General features: G+C 43.6%; 1 protein-coding gene across 19 annotated transcripts in view; it reads right to left on the bottom strand.

Moving 5' to 3' along the window:
• Positions 1 to 21,052, bottom strand: part of LOC147607226 (callose synthase 5-like) — an 80,216-nt gene that overhangs the window by 18,345 nt on the left and 40,819 nt on the right. For 8 of the 19 annotated variants that reach the window (XM_086791016.1, XM_086791013.1, XM_086791018.1 and 5 more), the window contains exons 16-32: positions 17,852 to 17,969; positions 17,413 to 17,747; positions 17,165 to 17,217; positions 17,013 to 17,073; positions 16,744 to 16,825; positions 16,587 to 16,636; positions 16,330 to 16,416; positions 13,911 to 14,227; positions 13,708 to 13,804; positions 13,457 to 13,617; positions 13,134 to 13,257; positions 12,853 to 12,989; positions 12,637 to 12,760; positions 12,390 to 12,541; positions 9,698 to 9,807; positions 9,434 to 9,574; positions 9,235 to 9,303 (exon numbers count right to left, since the gene is read on the bottom strand). In XM_086791016.1, coding sequence (XP_086647142.1) covers positions 9,235 to 9,303; positions 9,434 to 9,574; positions 9,698 to 9,807; positions 12,390 to 12,541; positions 12,637 to 12,760; positions 12,853 to 12,989; positions 13,134 to 13,257; positions 13,457 to 13,617; positions 13,708 to 13,804; positions 13,911 to 14,227; positions 16,330 to 16,416; positions 16,587 to 16,636; positions 16,744 to 16,825; positions 17,013 to 17,073; positions 17,165 to 17,217; positions 17,413 to 17,747; positions 17,852 to 17,969 — 2,218 coding nt within the window. The remainder of the gene's footprint in view (positions 1 to 9,234; positions 9,304 to 9,433; positions 9,575 to 9,697; positions 9,808 to 12,389; positions 12,542 to 12,636; positions 12,761 to 12,852; positions 12,990 to 13,133; positions 13,258 to 13,456; positions 13,618 to 13,707; positions 13,805 to 13,910; positions 14,228 to 16,329; positions 16,417 to 16,586; positions 16,637 to 16,743; positions 16,826 to 17,012; positions 17,074 to 17,164; positions 17,218 to 17,412; positions 17,748 to 17,851; positions 17,970 to 21,052) is intronic. The other 11 variants (XM_086791023.1, XM_086791027.1, XM_086791025.1 and 8 more) reach the window with 3 other exon arrangements.

Raw genomic sequence — 21,052 nt, 5'->3', positions numbered from 1 at the left:
TCTCCGAGAGAGCCGATGTGATCTCAGCCCCAATCTCATCCCAAAAAGTAAAGAAAAAAAAACGCGTGAGAGGCCATCCTCCCCTAGATACTTACCATGAGGTAAGGCATGAAGAGCATAGAAAAAGGGACATCCAAAACGGCACACATCTCTCCAATAATCAAATGTGGCAATGCATTCCAAACCTTCCTCTGTGACCTGTGTCTCAAATTAGAGTGAGGCTTAGCACTAAGAAGCTAGCGACGGAAATCAATGCCAATCTGCCTAACCATAAGAGGATCTAAATGAAGAGTGCCATGTGAATCCTGCGACTACCTGACACTATCTCTGGCATGAGATGGACCGTGAGTAGCAAAGAAATGTTTCTTGCATCTTCCACCCATCTGGGTCCAAAAGGATTCCTAGGCATGGTAACGGTACTCTGCATGCTGCTCAAGAGAGTGATGAAGCTCTGCCCTAGCAGTACATAAAGAATCTGCAACCCATTGAGCATGAGGATGTTTCTTGTGCTCTTTCTGTAAGGCAGCCAGTCTATGTCTAATAGCCCTTTCTAAATCCAAGGCCGCTTGCTTTTAGAAAGGGCACATGTGTGATAAAAGTTACTAATATCACAGACAACAAAGGCCAAGCTTTGCGAGGCCTGCGAGAAATCATGCCATCTCCAAATATCAAGCATGCAACGTGATAGCTCTGCATCTGAGAACAAATGATCAGGGATGCGTACATAGGGTGCTGATTCACATTTTTATGTGTTAACTCTGTGTTTGAGTCAATAAGGGTCCTCTGCTCGGGTCGTCTCCGAAAATGTGTTTTTTTCCCTTTATTTTGTATGTCACAAACTCTAAGATTTCATAAATCCTACCCAGGAGTAAGGGGGGGTGACACAGATTAGTTGCTATACTCTACCTAGGTTTAATTGGGATTCTGTTAGCACAACACGGGAGGTGTTGAGTGGTAAATTAGCCGAGGGGGAACTGGAATGCAGAGTAGGTAATGAAACTTTTTTGTCTCACAACTCCTTTACTTCAAAGGGAGGTTTGTTGGGATATCGGGGTTAAGTGTGGGAACACCCTCTTAGCCTAGGAATCTACCCTTAGGTAAGCAGTGATGTCAAGCCTCATTTAATAAGGTCAAAGAAGAGGTTGTACTTTCAGCCCATAAAAAGAACACCAATGTACTCACAAATCAATCAATCAAGTAATCAAGCAATGTACTTTGTGCCCAAGCTACAGTGTGTCTTTTCTTGTACTCTCTCTCTCTTCCTTCTCTCAGAGGATTTACTGCTGCTTTGTGGATTTCCGCAAAGCTTTTGATACTGTACCCCGAGCCCGCCTCCTCCTCTGTGGATTGGAGTCCCATCTGACATGGTTTGGAGCATCATCACCCTCTATGAGTCCGTCACCGGACGAGTGAGAGCCCCAGGAGGTACATCACAGGAGATTTCCAACACTACTGCGGTGAAACAAGGCTGCACTCTATCACCCACTGTTTTCAGCCTCTACATTAATGAGATCTCGAGCTTCATTGACGGATTAGGCCGGGCTGGTCCCACACTAGCAAGCATATTGATCCCCATACTACTTTATGCAAATGACATCGTCCTCCTTTCAGACTTAGCCGAAGGGCTTCAGCAGGACCTCTCTATTAACCTCGGTAAAACCAAGGTAATGGTCTTCAATACTCTCGCCCCTTACACTCAAAGAGGAGAAAAGAAGGAAGATTAGGGCATTGAATGTGAGAGTGGTGGGATGGAAAGAAGGAGCCTCGCTGAAAGAGGATGCCATAGCACTATGCAGAAAGCTCGAAATCGTTGATACCCCTTCGTCGAGGCATGGAGGGTGGGCAAAGATACCACCAAGGAACGCGCACTCATCCTCAAGTTTGCGGGGTTGGAGGCGAGGCAAGCATTCCTTACCAAAAGGCGGGCACTAAAAGGAGAAAAGACTTACCTCGAAGACGATCTCACACTAGCACAGGTGGCACACAAGAGGGAGTGCATGCCCCGCATCTTGGATGCACGGAAGGCAGGGAAATGGGAACTCTACAGAGATGGGAGGGTGATCATCACCGAGCGACGTGCCCAATGACGGTGCGTGACCTATGAGACCAAGCTAGAGATTGCGGTTTCAAACTGCAATGGCGCCTTGAGGACAGATGCAGGTCTATCAAGGAGACATTTAGAGGGAGAGACTTCGTCTTATACACAGAGACACATCAGTGCCAGGGGAGTCGGCTTCCAAAGGTGAGAGGATACAGATGGGAGTCTGTTCACCGCCCACACCCACGCACAGTAGGGAGTACCCAGAGGTCGGGAGGAGTGGCTTTACTATACAGGGAGGAGCTTCATCATGTGATACAGGTGGTCAGATGAGATGAGGCCGCACGTTTCTGTGGGTGAGGATCCAGACAAAGAGGGCCCGACACATCTACCTTGCAATGTGCTACTTTGCACCCTCCAATTCTAAATATGCCACCCATGGAGAGTCCTCGTGCCTGCCCCTTTATGATGACATTATGAAGTTTTCCAGTCTAGGGGACATCCTCCTGGCTAGAGACTTCAATGCCCGCACCGCAGGTGCATAGGTACCCTTCTTTGAGACAGATGATCCCATGTACGAGGAGATTGACACGGTGGGTACGGATCTGGAGCGGACATCACAGGATACAGCAACCCGCACAGACTATGGAGAGTATCTCTTAGCCCTCGACGGGGCTCATACACTGGCTAGATGGCCTAGATCCAACTCCTTCACCTCCTACCCCTTCGGACATGGAGCCAGTACACTGGACTATCTAATGGGATCCCTCTCTCTGATCCCACTAGTTCCGGAGTTTACCATCTTGCCTCGCCCCATCGGTGTTGCAGCCGACCATGCATACCTAGCCTTCCCTCTCACATGCCGATACACCATCCAACCACCCGCCTTGCCCCATCACTGTCCGAGATACTACTTCACCAGACTCTAGAGAGACCTCTTCCATCTATTCTGATCACGTCTACCGCATCCTCTCCGACATCGACCCCCACATCCCACTTCAAGAGCTTACCACACACCTCTCAACTACCCTTCATACGTCCACTGTAGCCGCCTTCCTACACTCCAGAGCCACCCCTACATCACCAAGAGGGACTGTCCCACAGAATAGCTGGTAGGACGAGAAATGTCGCGATACCTGAGCCCGTCTACATCGGCAGATGGCGCTAGGATCCACCACTCACCAACAGGCTCGAGTGATCTTTCGACGTCTCACACGGAGAAAGAAGAGAGCCTACCTAGCCAAGCTTGAGCAGGAGCTATACCAACTATTTCTTGGAAGGGACTCTAAGGAGGTCTGCGGGATCTTCCAGGATCATCGCCTTCCGACTCCGATTACTTCACCCAGTACCTGGCACACCTATGCCACCTCTCTCTACCATGCCCCCGAGCAACCACCTCTCCCCCATCCACCAGATCCTTGTACCCCACACTCTTCCTTCTTTCACCTCAGCATGGTGAGAGATGCTATTGATAGGATGCAAACTGGGAGAGCACGGGATCATGATGGACTCCTCACCGAGCATTTCTCCCTTTACTGGTTCACATCTTTAACAAGGCTTTATGTGAGGGCTTCCCCGTCAGTTGGTCATCAAATACTATTGTACCTATCTTGAAAGCAGGTGACCCCATCGACCCCAACAGCTACAAGACTATCATGATTGGTCACACCTTGGCCAAGATTTATGGTTCGATTTTGCAGCATGAGCTTAGTAGATGGTCCGAGGAGCAGACACAGAGCACCGGGGCAAGCAAGCTTCAGGAGAGGGCACTCCACACTAGATCATATCTTTACACTACGAGGGATCATTGAGGAGGGGAGAGCTCACGGGCATCGGATATACTGCAACTTTGTGGATTTTCGCAAAGCTTTTGATACCATCCCATGGGCCAGACTGACGAGGAGACAGCAAGATATGGGGGCAGCAGAGATGCTTTGGGGCATCATTACACTCTATGAGTCAGTCACAGGCAGAGTACGGGCTCCAGGAGGTGACTCAGTGATCATACACAGCACTATCAGGGTGGAGCAGGGCTGCCCCTTGTCTCCTACTCTATTTGGTCTATACATTGACGAGATCTCGGATTACATAAACAGACAGGGAGTACCATGAGCACATTTGGCAAGAGTCCTGATACCGATTGTTCTTATTTCTGATTCACCAGAGGGGCTCCATAGGCATTTGGATGCACTACGGGCCTTTTGCGAGGACCGGGACCTCACTGTTAACCTTGGAAAGACCAAGGTCATGATCTTTAACACCTCCTCCAAATGGATAAGCAGATCAGCAGTACAATTTACATACAGTGGAGAGCCTGTGGAGTATGTTACCTCATGTATACCGTGGGATCACTTTTGCTGGACCTCGGTTCTCGATGCAGAAGGCGGCCGAAACTAGATTGATGAGGGCGTATGCAGCCCTTGGCTCGCTAGAGAGGCAATGTTCACAAATACAGTTTCAGGAGACCAGGATGAAGCTTTGGCTATTTGATACTCTAGCTACACCTGCACTACTGTATGGTGCCCCCATCTGGGGTCCTAGCTTATACCACAGGAGGAGACAGAGGAGAGAGCCGGTCAAGACAGATACAGACGAGGTATATGATGGGTGGAAGCCGATGGAGAGGCCCCTAGTGGCGATGATCTCATGCATGATTAGGAGTAAGCCATCAGTGCCACATGAGATTGTGCGGGCAGAGATGGGGGCTGCATCGATAGTGACGGAGGCTCTATTCCAGACAATGACATACTGGCATAGGCTATGGGAGCTTCCACTTGATAGATGCCCCCGGCTAGCCCTAGAGTCCTCGAGACAGTTGACACTTGAGGGAGATACAGAGTGCTAGTATGCATAGGTAGGCACTTGGTTTGGCATGCACGGTATGCAGATGGAGGCACTCCAGCCGTTCCAGTACAGCATAGAGGCCTCGTCATTTGCTCTCAGCCGCACAGAGCGGAACAGGGTTATCAGGAAGGACATTGTTAGACTGGATACTCAGAGGACACAGAGTTCACCTAGTCGTCCACTGGGGACGAAGATGGCCTTCTACAGAGATCACCTCCTATGCCTGACAGAGGATGGGTTCATCATCCGTGCACGCTACATGGACACACACCTATCCTTTGAGGTGAGATGTGCGATCGGCCAGATCCGCACCGTCCCACCAGCTGAGAGTGGAGACTGCCAGATATGGGCCTAGGGCGGCCGCACCAGAGGACAAGATATGCCAACTTTGTCACACAAAGCCCGAGACAGAGGATCATTACATATGCCGATGCCCTGTATACTATGAGATTCGAGGGAGGTCCCATTGCCTCTTCTGAGCTGGGTTCGGACAACTTTCCAAGATCATGGACTTCCCGGATCAAAGATGCCTGGGACTTTTTCTTCTAGAGCTCCGTAGACACAAGGAGTCCTTAGTGAGATCTAGATTAGCTGTACTTGCTGGAGGACCGGCACAGAGGGCTCTCACCGACTTCTCCCATACCAGCACTCCGAGGGCCGATCCTAGTGCAGGAGCTCGGCCGAGAGGTGTGACACTCGACAGAGCCACTGAGTTATGCAAAGCTTGACATCCCAGACCCCACGGCCCTCGCCCGCGGCGACGCCACCATAAGAGGATCCGGGCCATCATCTCTCATCATGGTAGGACCTTCTCACACCAGCTCAATTTTACCACCTTGAGCACCATGTCACGGCGGCCCATGAGGGATGTATTAGGGTGATATGAGAGCTCTCTGCTCATGTACCTCGATGAGATTTTAAAGTTCTAGATTTTTGTTATCTTTCTTTATTACTATTTTGTACCTAGGATGATGTACCTCAAGGGTATGATGTAACCTTTTGGTCTCATAGCTCGTACGGACACCCAAAGAGGAGAGGATCTGCCGATTATGCCACACAGAGGTTGAGACGGAGGAGCATTACATATGCCGCTGCCCAGTATACTATGAGATCCGCGGGAGGTTTCACTGTCTATTTCGTGAGGGATTCGGTCCACTCTCCAGGATCATTGACTTCCAGGACTAGCGTTGCCTGGGCCTCTTCCTCCTTGAGCTCCGCAGACACAGGGACACCTTATTGAGACACAGGCCCCAGCCACCCCGCCCCCTCCCTTGGCAGCCAACCATCACCAGTTTCTTCCGGACCCAAGAGGTGGACGACACCGACATAGTGGATCTTGTGGACTTTCCACGAGCTACTCTGGACCTACCCCGCCCGAGAGGAGTTACCTCGGACCGCGCCTCTGCACTCCAACGTGCCCGACGCCCTCGACCTCCCCATCAACCACGATCACCTCAGCAACTCCAGATCCAAGACATGCTCCACCGCCATCGAGCTACCTTTCCACGTGACATAGCTGAGGTATACCATGCTTGACATTTTGGAGAGTGGTATACCATCTACTCGGAGCTGATGTTGCTCCCATGTGTTCCATGACGAGTTTCCATGGATAGTTTTGTATCACCCCAGTGAGATAGCTTGAGCCTCACCTAACTGTCGCTTTCTGTTGCTCGCGCGTCTGAGCCCCGCCTGAGCCTCGCCACGCTGGGCCTGGTGTAGGGCACCACCACACCATAGCGGTCACCTCCATGCTATGTCCCGCCCTGTAACAAGACTGTGGTACGTTGGGAGAGCCAGGCCAACAAACACTGGCCATTACCACAATGCCGAGGAAACTCACCTACGCAAGTGCCCTCACCACACCGACCAAGCCATTGACCAGTCACAGCTTGAGCTCATGGGAGGTGTTTCTCTTAGCAGAGATCGACAAACTACGAGAAGAAAACGAAGCCTTGAAGAAGCAGCTCAGCAAAGTTGAGGCCAGGGTGGCCACTCTCGAGGGCAAGCCTGACCCAGTTCGAGAAGTTCAGGAGCAGATCCAAAAAGCCAAGAAGGAGTTCATTGACGCCACCAAAGGAATGCAACAACATGTGAAATAAAATGTTATTTCCATCATCAAGGAAGAAAAACTTCAAGTGTCGGTTGCCCAAGACATTTGGGTAGGGGGACTCCCACAAGGTTGGGACAAGCAAGAGGTAAGGGAGCAAACCGAGATTCATGCGGATGACTACATCCCCGATACGGACATCTGGAAGAGGAGAATCAGCAGGGTTCTCTCCTCCATCGACATAGGCAATCCATATCTCATTACCCCAAAAGGGGGACAGGCCATCCTATGCTATGAAATCAAGAAGGACAAGATCAAGGTTTTGCGACAATCCAAGGCACTCCAAGGCACCAAGCTGTGCCTAGCAGACGAGCTTACACCTATGTAGCTCAAAAACAAAAGTGCAGAACTTGGTAAAGTTTGAGAAGCCTGCCAAGCTGGAAAGTGGGCTGTCTACCGCGAAGGAAGAGCAATAGTTGAAGACTTCCGGAAGCCTAAACCCCACTAACTAGCTCTCTCCTACGTGCAACAAGCATTCATATTACACATGGTAGTTGACCCTTAGCTTTTTTTTTATTTTTATTTTCAATGTTCGCGCTTATGCGCACTTGCGCCTAAGTGGACCCCGAAGTGGATTGTAATGATTGTGATGTCATGTCTTTTGGTCCCATATGCCTTCAAGGCATTCCGCGGACGTTAATATGACTTTCTTTCTTTCTTTCTTTCTCTCTCTCTCGACACATACTCCATGGATCTCTTTTATCCATCTTAGCTGTAGCTTAGAAGGCATATTTAACCCTAACCCAAACTTACAACTCTTGCTTTTCCACACGAGTGGATAGTTCTTTGTAAAACGATGAAGAGATCATACCTAGTTTTACCATAAACCCTTCATGTTATCCAAATAGCCACTAGGTGGCAAGTGACATGCAATCCTATTGGCAGTTGGCAGAGTCCAAGACTCCGTGCCAAGTTAGGCAGTCCTGTGGTGATGTTCATAATCCAAGATGCATAGGCCGAAGTTTCAAGGTGACTTATAGACAACCACTAGAGCTAATTATGAAAGCCAAGGAGAAGGATTGGGATGGAACATAGTAGTATATTTCATCCTTGACTTTGAATGCATTAGATTGCCCCTCTAGTTGACCTAAGGTTTGAGCTTGGTGCTCAAAGAGGAATTTGGTTGCTTCAAAGCTTGGTTGTAGGGGGGGGAGGTTGGCCATTCCACCTATGATCATGTTTAACCGGGGTTTTATGTGGGGTGTGCTCTGGTGGTATGGGACACCAGAGTGCATTCCCATGTAGGATTTCTTGAGGCTTTGTAAGATTCTTGAGGCTTTGGCATAGTTAACCTACAAAAACTGTAAGGACCTAATGATGTAGTGGCCTTTCTAAGAGTGGTGTGGAACTCTCAAATCATACACCAAAACGTTGGAGACTTTGGACTTTCTTAGCATTGGCATGTCACTCATAGGGTGAACGTAGGATGGCAAGTGTTCTGATTCATCACATACTCTCTCGTGATGGCCAAATGATATTGATGCATACAGATGCATAAGGCAAGCTCAAAATTGTACATGAGAGAGATGAGACCCTTCAAGACTTTATTAATGGGATTCTGTAGACCTTTAGTAACCTTAAGTTCATTCCAATTTGATGAGGTGAAAAGTAGTTGGAAGCTATATGTTGTCTTCGTGTTGCTCGAGGCCATGGAACATATGCAAAAATTGATGGGAAGTTTTATGCTTAACCTAAAGTAGTCGTGTGTATCTACTGGTTATGTGTGAAAACACAACCTCCCTACAGTCTTAGATGAGGATTGGATAGGGGAGATCTTGAAGTTGGAATATTGTACTGGAAGTACATGGCACTAAGACTTGTTTGTGGATTAGGTGGACAAGTGTTTGCCAACAAGAATGCCATTTGGTATGATAGTTTGTGGATCTGTGCTAGGGTTGTTACAATAGAGCTTCTTGCACTTTATGGCCAGATGTCATATTGGGATTCAGCTCCTGGATGAGAGTTAAATTGACAATAAGCTATTGGATCTTTGTAGCGCAATCTACAAAAGGAATCTTATACTGGCCTAGGTAAGAGGCAGTAGACTTGAGTACATGCTAGGACAAATGTCCGGATCAGAGGATTCGCTTGCATAGGATTGTCTCTTGATGCATTCGCGAGGGCGTGAATTGAACAAGAGGGAAGTATGTTTTGTCTTGATAGGCCCAGGGTTAGAGCTAGGAATTTATGTAATCCAGTTTAAACAAAGAACAAAGAGAGAATGTTTTGGTGCTCTGCTCGTTACCTTGCTCCAAAGCAATGTCAAGGAATGCTTGTAGTTTTAATGCCCGCCAGTAATACATCATTCCCTTTACTGCAAAAGATGAACAAACCAATAACAGGGAATAAAAGCATAAACACAAGAACTTGGGCATAAAAAAACAGTAGGACTTCTTTAAGTTGCATCAGTGACCGTCAAAGATCACGATAAAAGAACCAGTGACCTGTTCGGAACAATGTTTGCCCGCGTGTCGATGCCCAATGCCTTAATTCAAGCTCATTTTCACCCATCCAAAATCCATCATCTTTCCATACTTCACCTTCTTTTCTGCATCCCAAGCGTTCCAAGAAATTCTCCCACTCATCTAACCATACAGGAACATTCTTTGGGTTAGGATGCAAAATCCAAGCCCTACCAAAATGTATAAATCCCCAGTGAAGCTAAAATTCCTAGCCAGAAGCAAGGAGGCTGTAGATATCAAAATAACCTGGGTAAATTTTTTGCAGGTAAAACAAGATAGACACACCATCCTCGTTCTCCATATCAATGTGCTCTTTGGAATAAACGGTCTCTTCAGTATAGTAAGGAGTGAGTACACTTTAACATGGCAAAAAACCAACAAAGTTAGACTAGCCAAAAAAAGGCTGATTAGTTTACATGTCTCAGGACAACCTTGATCCATGCCTTGGAACAAATTGTGTATCTGGTAATAAACTCAAGATTCTCAACACTCGTACGAGTAATAAATATGAAGAGGGCATAAAAAGGAAGCTTGGATCTCTTTATAGTGTCAAATCATGCCCAATAGGTCTTCCTGGGAAAACTGCTCCTCTTATGTAACAAAAACAAACTATTACATGTTTGGAATACAAGGAGCTAGTTAGAGTTGCAAGGCAAAAAGTATCTCTATACTTTATTAGATTGTCTCACTTATTACACTAGAAATACTAGATGTTTTACAAAGTGTCGTATAAAGACATAAGATCAACGCACAGCTTAGGGGAGGATGCGCCAATGACTAGTTCTATGTTTTAGACATGCCAGTTCAATTGGTTATGCAACATCACTTTTTTAAGACAACATGGTCATTAATATGTGGCGGAGTAGGTGATGTATTCCTCTGGCTATACTAATGAGCATTCACATTACCTTAGAATTGTCTTGAGAATCGAGATTCAGAGTTCAGACAAATCCTCATTCTTTTATAGGCCTATTTAATCTATCAAACTCTTCAAGAGCGGCCAACAACGCTTTTCTTGCCTTTTGTTGGATCTTCAATGTAGTTTGGTGCACTTTTTTCGGTGGCTTCTTCACTTATTCTACTTTATAATCTCATGTATTCTCTACCCTCTAAGCTTGTTTTCCCTTTCAAGCATTTGTTTCCCCTAGACTAATGCTATAACATCTTTGAAAACGGAGACTCGCCACTTAAGTGATGACTTCAAAGCAAAAAATGATTGGTTGCTTTCCTTTTTTAGCATGTTAGAGGTTTAGAGATACCAACAGAAGAAAGCTTCATTGAGATAATTTGACACTGTGTAGGAATTGACAAGTATGAGATCTCTTGGACTCTCCATCTTTTTATAGCAACTCTCTTTGAAGCTTTCCTTGAGTATATTTGAAGATTTCAGTGTTTCCAATCCTCTCGTGCTTTACACGTTTTCTGCTCAACTTAGGCTTCTCCAAAGTCCAAACAGACTCCTTGCGCTCTTGTACATTTGACCTTTCAACTGTTTGATACACCCATTGAACTACTTCTCCCTCTTCCTAGCACACAGGCTTTTTGGTCCAATTGCATTAAAACCCCACTTGATTTTTGTGGCAGCCAGCACCTATTCCTGTGTGAAGACAGAAATGCCTTCAGGAAAGTATCCATTGAGTCATTTTGGTGAAAGGGCACACCATATCTCTTGAACCTTCTTCTTTCTTTTTTTCTTTTCTCTCCTCCATTTGTTTGTATCTCTACAAATACCACACCTCTTTGGTTTCTAGCGAGAAGAGGCTTGGATGCATGCAGCAACAAAGTTTTCTATTCTAGAATGATTTTGTTTACTATTTTGTTTCCTTTTGACATGTATTTTGTAAGTAAAAATAAATTCTAGTCCATAAAGTGCTCTTTGAATGTTTCTCTAATTTCAAGGACAGAAAAAAGTGACACAGGTGTAACTTGAGCAGAACAAAGAAAAGACGAGGAAATATAGATATCTTACAAAAGACTACCAGGATCTAAAAGACCAAGTTAATACAACAGTGTGTATCTATCATGCACATTGGTACAAAAACATGTAAAACAGAAAAACAACCAACTATTTCATCATAGAAGCTGAAAATAGTTAAATATAAACACTAGAAATAAGATGGCATGGAACAAACACATAAATATCATATGCAGTGTGAGAGAAGACATATAAATATCATGTAGGATCTGCCTATGCAATAAGAGTCACTGAGTCATGAGCAGGCCATGGGCACCCTGATAACTCAGTATGATCATGGCTAGTTGTTTCTGTGTCTGTCTGGTGCAGGGCCTCGGACGTTTGGTCTCTACTTTGACAATAATGTCCTCTGACTCGAGTCAGCCAGTGGATGCAGAGATGCAGTGAAAAAGCCTGTAGGGGCCACACCCATTTACTATCATGCATACCCTAGGACTGGTCCATCGTTGTTCAAGGCTGTGTGAAAGAGGCAAGGAAACTTGGCCATTGTCCAATAATCACGCTCGCCCTTATTAGACTGTACTTATCCTTACTTATCTCAAAAGAAAGAGTTCTAAACACTGTTGATTAGTGTATTGAATAAAGCTTGAAAGAAGCCCAAAAGCTTCCCAAAAAAAAACAATGGAGCTACCACAGACCTCATAATAGACAATAATTAGAGTTGAAGCTAATGGGGGGTTCAAAGAATAATTCACGCATTTACACTGATAAAGCCTCCATCTTTAGCATGCAAGTATGAAACAGTATGAGCATGCTTGAAGTTTTCAGGTCAAGCTTTAGGGATACAAACTCAGTGCATGCCTACTTATAGCACCAAACCACTCCAATAGCACATACAGAAACTACAGTACCTTTCTAAGCAACATAGTAGTCGACTGTACCTTTAACTTTTTGGGAAGTAAAGTGAAGTTATGTCAAGCAAGACTAAAATGTCAACCGATAATTACAAAATCTGGCATATACCTGAAAGATAGCATATCACACACTGGTGGAGCTCTAGGCATGCCCATGAATAAAGAATTTGTAAAAAAAGCAATGCGCCGGCGTGCCTCAAGATTAGCAGGCACATCCATGGCAGATTCTTTGACAGTGAGCAGCAAGTGGAGCCGCTTTATCTGGTAGGAAAGCGTTACCCAAAGAGCCTGGTTAAGTATTTGACACTCTCTGAATGGTCTCTGATATGTAAAACATGCTTTTCCAAAAAACCTACTTGCTCTTTCCAAGCCAGAGAATCAGGAAGGGAATGCTTGACTGCTGGTGGAAAAGTAGATGCAAATAGCTGGTTTTTGTCTCTCTCTGCTCCTGGTCTTCCATGGCTAGACTCAAGCTCGAAACTGCATCCACAAGAACATCAAGAAACCATCCACTTCTCACCAACTTAGAGAAATCTTACACAGGCATGCAATTGTGCGGAGTTGAAACTTACTTGCCCTCCATGATATCTTGTGTAGTCACTTCAAGCATATCCTGTAGCAAAAAAACCACAGCGCTATGTTTTGAATCATCAGCGCTTTCCTGTTGCAAGCCCTCAGTGCTATGTTTTGAATCATCACAGCTTTCCTGCTACAAGCCGTAACATGTTAAAATGTGAGAAGATGGCCTTTGCGATAACAAAAACACCATTTCACAGGTTTCAGGCAAGAAAGGCTTTATAAAGAAAAAAGCTAGTAAACGAAAAGCAGCTGTGATGACTGATCATAAATTTACCAAAGTTTGAATGAGAGCAACAAATTTGTGGTACAGAAGAGGGAGTTTTTTAATATTGAAATGGTCAAGAAATTTTCTACTTTTAATGCATGCATCCACTTCGCCCAAAAGTTTCATCAAGATCCTGAACCATCACACATAAAGAAATATGAGCTCGTAGTAAAATAACTTTCTAGCATTTTAGGCTAATAATTCGCAGGCTTTTCATTCTTTCAACTTCTATGCATAAATCAAATCATTCAAAACACACCTGATTTTTTTACTAAGGAAATTTTGTTTTTGTATAGCTAAGAGAACTAAAGCGTTTTTACATTCACCATGACCTGGTTTCAGTATCTCCAATAATCAGAAACTTCAGGATAAGCTTGAACAACTCATAACACTCCTCAACAGCAACCTTTCTGTACTCATCAGCTGAAATGCGTTTCCAAAGGTCCTGATCTTTCCCTTCAAATTCAGCTGCCATATTCAATGCTATTGGCAACTGTATATTCAAAAGTCACAAATTCCATTAGTTCATGAAAAGTAAGCCTGGTCATGCCTTCATTTCTTTCTATAAAGTTCAAAATGCTACCTTGCTTGCAAGTAGAAATGGTGGCCACTGTTCCGAATCTATTTTCAAATTGGGGTCTGAGGAAGAAGACGATGGAACCAGCAGTAAATCTAAATCCCTGCATTTAAATTACATGCAACTTCTGATTAAGGCTTCACTTGCCTATCAGATATTTGCTTCTACAAATATTATTTATTTGTATTTTTAAGACTTTCTCTACATACTTGTTACTAATGATGTCTTCTTCTCTGAAACTAAGAATAACCTCATTCCAAAGCTGTGCAAATTTGGCATGTTTAGTCTTGCTATCAGAAACCTGCATTAAAAAGTAATAACAAAGATACTGGATCAAATTCTTGTGCAAATGAGTATCCACAACAGGGGTTTGGACGTGATAAACTGCTACTGCAAACAGTAATTGCACTGCCTGGACAGTAGATACAAATGTAGAACTCGTTACCTTTTCAAGTGGCACCAAGCGTTCATTGAAGGCTCTAGGTAGAGACCAGAACCTAGAGCGCAGCATGCCTAGTGTGCGAATCTGCATTTCATGTGGTCACTTAATGAGTAGTTCAGAGATATCACCAGAAGTTTTCTTTCCCTGCAGCGTTGATGAGAAGCATTCTTCATGCAGTATGCATGCAAATTTTTCGCTTGGTTAAACCTTGTAATGTTTTCTAAATTTAAATCACCAATCATTTCCATTGTCACGATCTGGTTGTAAGAAATCTCTAACCACAAGGACAAAATCAAGCAAAAAATCAATGCATCACTTCCTCCACATATCAACACCACCATACTTTACGCCTTGTTGTTGTCAAAGGCTTTTCCTCAGATGGTGACAACCACTCATGTTTCATTGGTCACTGGAGAAAAAAAAAATCATGGTTACCCAAACAGGCCATACACGATAGCTCCTACAAAAGCCACGGACTAGTTTTCTTTTTTAGGTCTTCACATGAAGCACACGAGTACATGAATTCTACCATATCACAAGCAGAAAGCTTTTAAATTTTCCCTTCAAGGCATTGCCAGAAGTCCCTTACCTACATAATGAAACTGCTTAGAGTTCGTTCTAGAAAAATCAGTCAAACATTCCATTCACGGTACTCAAGATGCCAATCAGTCAGATTCCCACCTCATTCCTCATTTCAGCCATATAGGTGACAAAATAGTAGATTTAAGACAGACCTGACATTGCGAGCAGGTGTTTGGCTCCCATCATGTGTTTTTCCTCTAATATACTCCTATGTACATACCATAGTTAGCTATAATAAACAGTTTGTATCGCTTTTGTTGCAAAAAACTAGTTAAACTCTCTCCTTCTCCCTGTCTACCGAAATGTGGCTGTCAGAGGCGGTATAGTCTTTCATGAAGAATCCCATCTGGGCATTAGAAGCAACAACTCCCATAATTCCCCTCTAAATCAGGGATAAAGATACTCAAAAGCAAGGGAGGTAAAGCAATGACTACTGCTAGTTAAATGGTGAGCAATAGTTAAATGGATTGAAGGTGAAGGGAAAGTGCAATGTCATAAGAAAATCCTGATGCATAGGAATGTAAATTTGAAGATATACGGAATGTGTGGTGAGAGATGATATCATAAGGGAGGACTTGGTTTAATGGTAGGGATGCACATTGCATAGGAATGTAAACAACGAAGCTGAACTTCATCCAAGCATGCTCAAGCAAAGCACAGCATTGTAAGGCAATTTTCTAAGCAAATTCATTAGAGAGGCCCCATCTACAGAAAGCACCTCGAGGGGCAGCAAAAAGTCAATTTCTGACCCAATATTTATTTAATGTTTATCCTCTGATCTAAGAAAATTCATCAGGGAGGTATCAGCAAAATATATATATATTTGACCTGAGATATTGTGTTTATCCTAAGATATGCAAGGGAAAAATTCTGATTTGTGTAACAACTCAGAAGGGAAATGGTGACGTGTGCCATAAAGACTCCATCAAAAGGAAGTACTAGAAAAAGGAAAAACAGTTCAATGTGAAAAGGTAAGGCGACTGTCTGGCATCCCAGGTCGATCATTAACAACGGGATATGAACACAATCTTATAAAAGAAAAATATGCATGCATCAACTCTTCTCTGAAGCTTGTTAACAAAGTTTTGCATGTTCCAGAAGTTCTCTTTTACGCTGTAACTTTTCAAGGTTTACAGTGAGGTAATGATGAGTTGACACTAGGTACAAACTACATAGAACCTGCTGAAATCATATCACTATGCACTAAAACAGCATGAACTAGAAAACCCTGTTTATTCAGACGTTTTTTGTCCCCTTAGTCAGTAGGGGCAACAGGCTTTTAAGTTCTTGTAAGTAAGCCACCTAGTGAGACTATTATACACCATAAACTTGACCTCTTTTTGCAACACACTCAGAAAACTTATTACATGATATTCAATACCCAATTCAGTAGTTTCCATCAACAGCAATAAAAAACCTAATACAACCTACAACCCTGCAGCCCAAAAGACGTAAAATGACAGCTTGACTGTGTGGGAGTTTGAGCAAATAATCCCAATGCATACGAAAAATGCTTAGTACAGTTATTTGATGCCAAGAGTGTAAAAACTTTTACAGGACCTCAGAAAACCGTTCTTCAAACTAAAGTACCAGATATTCCTCACCTCACCAAGCCGCCGAAACGCACCAGCCACACCTCCGACAAGGGTGGAAAAAACAGCATACCAGATCTGAGTATCCATAAAATAGACCTGCCAAAAGAAGGCAAACTTTGGCGAGGACAGTTGCAGACGTCCAACAAATTCAAAACAAAAAAAGCTTCTATCCCTTTGAATTCACAAGCTCCTTTGCAATTGTGGACATCACACTCGGTATGAAGCACAAAACTGCACTAAGACCAAAAGTGTAAGCATTAGTGTACCAAAATCACTGGTACCCAAACAGAGATAACAGCTCCAATATTATGCTTTGCTGCACATAAACCACAGCGATTCATGTTATAAGGCAAAAGGAGGGTGAAAATACAAATTCATGCATAGTAAAACATAGTTTTGGCATCTTATTTAGAGATAACAGACCATGGGGGAAAAACTCATGCCATTCGTAATGGATGCTGGTCACAGCCATGATTGCCTTTGTAAGCTTCACCAAGGGCTTTATCTGTTCATAACATTTCACGAGAAAAATAGTAAGTATAGTAAGCATACCAAGCCCAATATATTCAAGTCAAGATCTACAAAACTTGTGCAAAGCTTTTCTAGCTTTAATTGTGTTTCACTATTACGTTGCAAGCAGCTGCCATCAGAAAAATGCTTCACAAATCAGCATAGAGTAATTACTTGCATACCTGAATGTAATAGCTAAAAGAAAATTTGCTGATGAGAAGAACAATCCAAAACATGGTGTACCTGTTGTTCCAGTGATAAACAACCAAAATGTCATCCTCTTTCTGAATAAGAGATCATGAAATATCCATCAATGTAAGAGTTAGATATATACTTAAACAGAGCAACAGGGCCTTCCTGCATTCCACGTCCAACATATAGCCGGGGCTGCCAAGAGTTGGACATCACAAAATGCATAAAATTGTCAGAACGTTCTGATGAGAAACTACGTGTTTTAAAGTGTTAAGCTGGTCTAAGAATACCAGAATTTGAGGACCCCTCTTGTTTAATTCTCCAATAAGAATTTACAGCAGATACCAGCGCTGATAATTTGAAGAGCAATGACTGTGAGAGGAAGCTTACTTGTGACCACCAGAGCAAAAATTGAAATATCTTCCAGCTCGAGTTTTCAATCCATGTCCTCAAAAAAGGCAACAAAAAAAAGAAAGCACCAAGAACATTTGGCAGCAGATAGATGATCACAGCCGTGATGTACAGGGAAGGTATTTTGCCAGTTTGTCGAAGCCAATTTTTGATCAGTTTAAGTATGCCACTTGGGTTTTCCCACGAATGCACATAGCAAACTGGAAGTGCAATAACCCAAGCTACTGCTACAACCAGCTTCAGTGATAGTCTCAACATGTTGCTGAACTTCATGCTGTTGTAAGCTTTGAAGTTTAATGCAACATCTAGAACAACTGCACAGTGTCAAAAAGTCAACCAATCCTACTTTAAAACGTCATTTACATATGATAACAATGGAGAATTGCAGATGACATTGAACTTCACTCAAGCCATAGACCTTGTAGCAGGCGAAGTATAGCAGCTGTTATGAAAATGCTTAGCACATTCTCAAACACAGAGAGCTGGAACACATCAAGAGGAGACCCTGTTTCACTCCAAGACAATATAATCATTGCCTGCAAACAGTCGGAACAAACATCAGCCATCCACCTTCCACATACTGGGAACCTTTAAGACGTAATTAAAACTAGTAGTAGACACAATCGAAAAAAAATATCTTCTCTATTGAATTTGAGTAAAGTCAATGCATGTGCATTTGTGCAAACACATACACATACAATTATAGTGCATAGGTGGGCATACAAAAATTATACAGACGCAGATAACACACACATTAAAGTGTATTTTGTAAGACAGCATGCACTGATGGATATTAGTTGAGAGGTATTTATGGGAAAAACCCTAGCCAAAGAGGTCAAAAATCTGTCTTTACACATTCGCCTAAAAGAATACGAGAGCACTGCATCTTTTGAGACGATCTTCGATCTGCACACCTAAAATGCATGGTAGACTAAATATACTTGATTGTAGTATCATCTCTTGGCAAGAAATGCCACCATGATTCCCACTTTTTTTCATTTTCGACAACCATGGACAAAAATACTTGGAGACGTGTGTGCTTCCATCAAGACTAGAGCTTATGGCAATTGGCACATTTCTCACTGGGAAACTGTGTTTAGTAAATTTGAAAAGAAAATTTCCGACATACCCTTATGCATTTTCCCTTCTTCGTGATTGGAAATTAACTTGTCTTCTATTAAGTGGCATGGTACAGATGCACTGATTGGGAAATCTCTTCAATTGGAAAGCACTCATTGGTCTTCAGTGTTTCCTCAACCACTTGCAGTACAACAGCCATGAAAGGCTTGCTTTTTGGCCTCCATTGGAGTTAACACTATGACGGATGTCGTAACACATGAGGGATTTGTGTTGACTTTCCCACAAGCCTGTCTGAAACATAACTTGGGTCCGCATCACAGGCGAGTGTGGAAACTATTACTACGCTGTTGCAGCCTTTTAAACCCATCCCACCCTTGGATGATCAGGATAGATTTCATTATTAGCAACTTGTTGGCATTGTTTGGAGACAAGGGAACTTCTTCGACAATTGGCCAATGATATCCCATGCCACTTTCCAGGTAGGCGATATGGAAAGCATTTCTGGATATTTGGAACTAGTGTGCCCAACTCTCCTGATTTTGATATTTTCTTTCTATGGACTAGATATTGGGCTCTATGGACGATTCTGAAGATGAGAAACAATGCTATGTTTGGGCACACGCCTCTAGAGGCATATGCTTACTTTAAGATGAATTTGTGACAATCCCTCCATGACTGCTTACGGTTGGAGGACATTGTTTTTAACCAGTTTGAGGTGTTTTTCCATTGCTTCTAAAGTTCTTTGAAGATGGACTTATGTTTAGTCCATCTCCTATATTGTACATAAGTCATTGTTGATAGAAGCATGGTTTTCGACCAAAAAAGAAGAAGAGGAAGGTGTGTGTGTGTGTGTGTGTGTGTGTGTGTGTGTGTGTGTGTGTGTGTGTGTGCGCGCGCGCGCGCGCGCGCGCTCAGAATAGTACAGTCCATTGTAATGTCCTATGTCCAGTTCTATTTGCCTTTGCTGCATTGGTCCTCCAGGGATATTTCAGCCTTTATGTCTCAAGCTATGGAGATGTTATGGAGGACAAAAACTGCTGTGAAAGCATTGAGACTGATGAAGATGGAAATGGTGTGCTCTCCTAAGATGCATGGTGGACTTAATGTCCTCAATATAAGATATCATGTACTTGCAAGGAAGGCGACTATGCTGCATACTTTTTTCCGCCAACAACAGCCATGGACTTGTATGCTAGCATCCATGTGTGTCAACATGAGGACTTGTGCTTATGGTCATTGGATTACTGATCATTGGGAGGTTGTCATTGGGAGATTTCTAGGGAAGATACCTGGCTGTCCTTTCTCTACTGCTCTGATACTTGACTGGAAACAAGTACTTTCTAAGGTCAAATGGGCTCCTGATAATTGCTCGGGGACAAACTCAATGAGGAAAGAAAGTATTCATTGGAGTGCCATCTTTGACATTCCACTCGCTTTACAGGAACCTGTTCGGGCATACAATCTCATGAAATTGGGAATTAGATACATACATGATGTGGTAGATGATCAGGGTTATGTCTTATCTTTTCCTCAGGCCACTGCTTCCTATGCATTAGGAATGCATCATAGATCTATATGGAAGAAAATCGCTGATTTATTACATCCTTTTCTACCTGTTCCTCCTGTGGCTGACACAGACAGGCTTACGGATTGGCAATTGCAACCCTTTGCTACATGCACTCATCATGTTCCTCTTCCCGCCTTAACCTCCATCAAAGCTTACAGGCTTCTTCAACCTGCTCCATGGATTCAGCAACATGCTAATCCTCTATGGCATATAAGGAAGCCCCTCTCATGGTGGCGGAGAATCTCAGGATGTTATGGAAGTGTAAAATGCCATTGAAACAAAGACTTTTTCTTTGAGGATGTATGACAGGCACATTGTCAATGGGGGTCACACTTGCTAAACGTCGCATTGCACCATCCACATGTTTAAGATGTCAGGCTCCTTCAGAGACTGTTCTTCATTTGCTTTGGCACTGCCCGTGTTCTAGGATCCTCCTCAGGAGAATTTCACATTATCTTCGGCTCCGTTTCCCGAGTCACAGATTTGGGAAACATTTCTGGCTCTTTGGCAGATTTATGAGGTCTTTGTCTCAATACTCACTATTTCTCTCTTGGGTGAGATATTGGGCTCTTTGGGCAATCTGGAGTGAGCATAATTTGGCATACTTGGGTCGGCAGATTCAAGTCATATGAATCTTTCCGAGCCTCATTGCGGCAATCCTTATATGATGCCTGCCATGAGGGTGATATGGATGCTTCTTGCATAGAGCTTTTCTTTTTATGTTTCTGATCTTTGGGATACTCTCCATTTCGGAGACCTCCCATCATGTAAATTTATGAGCATATAAATATACTGCACTGGATATTACCAAAAAAAAAATGTGTGTGTGTGTGTAGGCATTTTGGTGGAATGTTGTGGCTTTTTGTTTGCCTTTCTCCCCTCCTACCAGACTATATAGACTTCCTTGCCTGGACCAAATTTTGGGCTTTGTGGACTATCTATCATGCTCGGAATCAATTGCTCTTCTCTCGA

This window comes from Cibotium barometz, chromosome 56, assembly GCF_041138505.1.
Source record: "Cibotium barometz isolate CiBa-2024 chromosome 56, ASM4113850v1, whole genome shotgun sequence".
NCBI classification, from domain to species: Eukaryota; Viridiplantae; Streptophyta; class Polypodiopsida; order Cyatheales; family Cibotiaceae; genus Cibotium; species Cibotium barometz.
This window is presented reverse-complemented; position numbering and strand designations above follow the sequence as displayed.